At 34.3% G+C, this 5,255-nt stretch overlaps 1 protein-coding gene across 1 annotated transcript in view; it reads right to left on the bottom strand.

The window, feature by feature from the left end:
- Window positions 1-2,561: 2,561 nt before the first annotated feature.
- Window positions 2,562-5,255, bottom strand: part of LOC107704977 (peptidyl-prolyl cis-trans isomerase-like 2) — a 34,706-nt gene continuing 32,012 nt past the window's right edge. Inside the window, exon 18 of the mRNA XM_016508084.1 lies at window positions 2,562-2,930. Coding sequence (XP_016363570.1) covers window positions 2,907-2,930 — 24 coding nt within the window. The 3' untranslated portion in view covers window positions 2,562-2,906. The remainder of the gene's footprint in view (window positions 2,931-5,255) is intronic.

Genomic DNA, 5,255 nt, shown 5'->3' with positions numbered 1-5,255 from the left:
ATGAGCCTATTTTCAAAAATAGTGGAGTGTTCCTTTAAGAAAAGAAACATGCTGAAACCTCAAAATGTGATATTAAGCACATTTATTACAATTCTTCTTCATCTGAATTTTATGGCAACATCTGTGCTAAGTTAAACAGCTATTTTTGTTCACTGATCAACTTTAATCAAACATAGTTTTATAGTAAATTGAGAAAATATGAGCAATACGGCAAGGAAAGTGAGCAAGGAAAATCCTCATAGGAGATTGCACAAATAGTATACTGCACATAATTAGTTAGTTATAGTAATATAATTTTATTTGTTCATAAATAACAAAATGATGGTTTGTTTCTTGTGTTCAGAAGAATAATAAAAAAGATTAAGAATGATATACCTATATATAATATATTTAAATTAAATTTTTCGAAATTGAGATTTCCGATTGAGCCGAATAAATAAGCTTTCCATTGATGTATGGTTTGTTAGGATAGGACAATATTTGGCCGAGATACAACTATTTGAAAATCTGGAATCTGAGGGTGCAAAAAAAATCGAAATATTGAGAAAATCGCCTTTAAAGCTGTCCAAATGAAGTGCTTAGCAATGCATATTACTAATCAAAAATTAAGTTTTAATATATTTACGGTAGGAAATTTACAAAATATCTTCATGGAACATGATCTTTACTTAATATCCTAATGATTTTTGGCATAAAAGAAAAATTGATAATTTTGACCCATACCAATGTATTTTTGGCTATTGCTACAAATATACCCCAGCAACTTAAGAATGGTTTTGTGCTCCAGGGTCACATATATGTATAAATCAAATAGGACAAATATTTCATTATTACAACAAGCATACCACAGAGGGTTAATGTTAAATATTTATTATTAAATAAATATTTTAAATGACTAATTTCATATAAACCTACACAGAAATAGTTTGTGGGAAAATAAGAATGCTAATAGCATTTATGAGGAACATGTGGAGGACAGAACAGCGCATTATTTGAACATGAATCTGTTGGAGCATTCGGTAAACAGTGACAGATTTCTGTGTGCTGCACTGGCATCGACTTTCCTCCTGCACTCTGACACTAAAGAGACGAGCCTGACTGATGGACTGCAGAGACGCTGTAAACCCGCCATCTGTGCCATCAGAGACTGACTGAGAGAAAATGAGTCCCTGATCACTGCTAAACGCACAAGAGCGGGTCACGCGGGTCTTCAGTGCCACATAATCCTTCAGAAATCATTCTAATATGCTGATTTACTGCTCAAGTAACATTCATTGTCACTGCTGAAAACAGTTGTGCTGCTTAGTGTTTTTGTGGAAACTGATACATTTATGTATCAAGTGTTCTTTGAATAGAAAGGTAAAAAAACTGCATTTATGTAAAAAAAAGATTTTTTATTACATTATAAAAGTCTGTATTGTCATTGCTACATAAAAGTATTTCTTTGTCAGAAAAAAAAAAAAAAACTTGCTGACCCTAAACTTTTGAATCGGTGTATGGGTAATTTTTCATCCAGGATTAATAAAATAGATTATATTTTCCAAGAAAAAGAAACCTTTTTTTTTTTTTTTTGCATCATATCGTTTTTATGAAAAATTAAGCGCTTTTTTTTCCACACAAATTCACATGAATTTAATAGATCTGGACATTTATTTACTTATTTTTAGTAATTTTTTGCAGTTATTCTCAAGAGTGAGTATCATTATTAATAAAGTCATTTTTATAAAAACATGACTGACATGACATTACAAAACGAAAAAAATAAAAAATAAAATAAAATCGTTTCTATGAGCTTCACCTGACAGGCTTCGTGAGATTTGTCCTCATGCCAGCAGAAGGAAGTGAAAGAGGTAATAACTTTCAGAAACAGTAAGCTTGCATAAATGGCCCCCGGGGTCGTATGAAAGACGCTTGGGTCACAGCAGCAAAAAATTATATATATATATATTTAAAAAAAAAAACACTACAGTCACACTCAGCATGAACAGTCAAGAACAAAGCAAGCAAGCACAGGAAACTCCCCTCCAGAAAAAAAAGACCCACAAAACCACAGACACAACTTCCACAAGAGGACAAATGCTGTATTGTGTGAACTACAAAGACTACAGAGACTTTCCATGCACCATTCTGGAAGTTGTGGGATGAACGGGACGTCCCATTGGAGGACGCCTGATACTGCAGCTAAAAGCACAATGCCACGATACCGGCACACAACGACAAAACACTAGATGAAGAAGAGCAAGAGACTCAGTAATGCCACTGCTTCAGAAAGAACATTTCGAGGTCAATGGTAAATTTAGATTGATAGATCACGCAGAATTATGAGATATAAACTCAGATTTTTAAAGTCAGAACGGTGAAATATAAACTTGCAATTACCTTTATTTTTTATTCTGTGGCACAAATAAAAAAAGTGTCATATAAACTCAGAATTGTTAGATGTAAATACAGAATTGACAGAAACTCTGAACTCTGAAAGTCTTTTTTTTTTTTTAATCTGTGGCAGAAACGGGCTTCCATAACATACAATTAACACAAATAAAAACACTGCAGCATGAACGAGCCAAACTTTTAGCAAAATGCATTTATTAACGCATACATTAAATCATTTAATATTCAAAAAATAACTGATTATTTACAGGGCTCAATGTAAAGAAAGACTTGACTTAACTACATGTGAACTAAACAATCCCTGCCACATTATTATTTAAAAATACAAATCAAAACCGGGTCCATAAAAGGGAAAAACCAAGAGGTCTGTGCCGAGTACGATCAGTCCAATATCTCAATTTAGCAACGATCAGTCTTTGTGAGGGACGGTGCCGTGCTTCTACCAGGAACTGAAGTCTCCAAAACCTGTTCTGCCTTTGGGTTTCTTGGCAGGAGCTTCACTAGTGGAGGGTTTGTCACCATCTGGGTGGGAATGTTTCCTGATGAAGGAGAGTGAATAAGACATTAAAGTTAATTAGGTTTGTGTAATTGATTCAGTAGTGATTATGTGAGTCCAGTCTCAGCAGTTTGTCTGGCACGTTTCAGAGCACAGTGTTTTGTGAATCTGTCACAACATAAATGCAAGGCTTTGCAAAAAGGCTGTTACTGAATGAAACAGCAGCAAATCTGGAACTTGAATGTAATGAATGCTGTTACTCATCATTTCACATGCAATGAGTTTAGCCAATGACAATGGATGTCATTCACATACAGAGCTATTAAAGGTACAGTAGTCTGTTTAAATCTAAGGTTCATAAAAAGGGTGAAAATAAAATTCGACACTTTCAGTAGTAATTAGTCTTTTATAGTATCTTTAAAACAGTGTTAAACTACAATAAAATAAATGCCATACAATATTTTAAAAAGTAAATAAAAATACAAATGTAGAAACAAAAGAGTATAACTTAACTGAAAGAAGAAATACCTCAAATACAAAAAGTATACAAATATTAAAGGTGGGCTAAGTGATTTCTGGTAGCCAATGTTGACATTTAAAATCACCAAAACAAACACGCCCCTACCCCAAAAGGGTCTCGCCCCTATTTTGATAGCTCCGCCCCACACATACGTAAGCAACACAGGCAACGATTAGTTTTGTGAAACAAAGCAAAACCAATGTTACACCGTGTCTACACCGGATGCGAGCGGCGTGACAAAATACTATAGAACTCATTATAATCTGTGATGCTGTCTACACATATATAGATATATATACAAATATCTATGGTCTACACTGGATGCGGCACGACACGACAAATCCCCGACAGAAAACTGCTGCGTTCTATTCATGACGTATTTACACAAATTTCAAATGATTTTCAACGGTCGCTTTGTCGCGTCCAGTGTACTAGACAGACTTTAGCTGTTGTGGCACAGACACGGTGTTACTCACCTATCGAGAAGAAACAAAGCAACCTCGGCGTCCGATCGCAGGCCTTCCGCTCCTTGAGTTCTCTCCATCGCTGGAAAGCTGATCCGATATTTACACGAGCCCTACTACTTGCCTTATCGTAAGCCTTCTTTTGTTACGCAGACGGTTTCCTATTTTGTTTTTTATCTGCCATCTCTATCTTTCTGTCGTCGCTCGGCTCGGCTAATGTCCGTCCGGTGCACTGAACGCTCTCTCCTCCACATCATGAGTAGACACGCCCCTTACTGCTGATTGGCTACAAGTTTGTTTTGCTATTTGGCCCGAATCAGTTTTCTAAAGCGTTTTTGAAAAATCGCTTGCCCCACCTTTAAAAACCGAAAAACATGGCAGATTGATCTCATTTCCATGTATTTGCATTTATTAAACATTTTAAAACAAACAAAAAAAATTATCCTTTTATAATTTTTTTTACATATATTTTCTTTCTCATTTTCTAAATTCCTCTTATAGAATCTTAACTGGGTATATGGGTCATTTTTCATTCAAAATTAATAAAATAAATAGATTATATTTTGCAAGAAAAAGAAACCTATTTTTTTTTTGCATCATGTTTTTTTGAAAAATTAAGCAATTTTTTCCACAAAAATTCACACAAATTTAATTAATTTGTTTATTTATTTATTTAAGTTATTTTCAATGGTATCATTATTAATACAGTTATTTTATGTAAACATGATTAATTGACATGACATTAATTGACGATGTAATTCTTAGAATTGTTTTGAGCTCATTTAATTATCTGAACCCCATGTTTGTGTTTGTGTAAATAAGCAGTAAGTGAAAATGAATAACAAGCATATTTTTCATAATACTTGCATGCAGCATGTGCATGTGAAAAATGGCACTGTTCTCATCAGGTAGCAGTGCATGTGTGTGTGTAGCAGGTGTTCACATTACTGTGTATGTATGTTTATGTCTGTTTAACAGTCAGTTGTGTGTGTGTGAGAAGCAGTGGGGTTGTGAGGGATAATTAGAATGATCTCCTGCCTTTCTCAGTAAACACTGCTGATATCCTGAGTCCTGCTGTGGCGTGGGACGAACCCCTCACTAGTGACACCCACAAACACACTCATTTACCATCAGAGCAGCTTTATATAATAAAATAATGATCCTGCCATTATGAGATCTGTCTATCCATCCATCCTATCTATCTATCTATCTATCTATCTATCTATCTATCTATCTATCTATCTATCTATCTATCTATCTATCTATCTATCTATCTATCTATCTATCTATCTATCTATCTATCTATCTATCTATCTATCTATCTATCTATCTATCTATCTATCTATCTATCTATCTATCTATCTATCTATCTATCTATCTATCT

Source organism: Sinocyclocheilus anshuiensis, unplaced genomic scaffold (genome assembly GCF_001515605.1).
Source record: "Sinocyclocheilus anshuiensis isolate Anshui unplaced genomic scaffold, SAMN03320099.WGS_v1.1 scaffold117, whole genome shotgun sequence".
NCBI lineage: Eukaryota > Metazoa > Chordata > Actinopteri > Cypriniformes > Cyprinidae > Sinocyclocheilus > Sinocyclocheilus anshuiensis.
The sequence above is the reverse complement of the archived record's forward strand: the minus strand, read 5'-3'. Positions and strand labels throughout refer to the sequence as shown.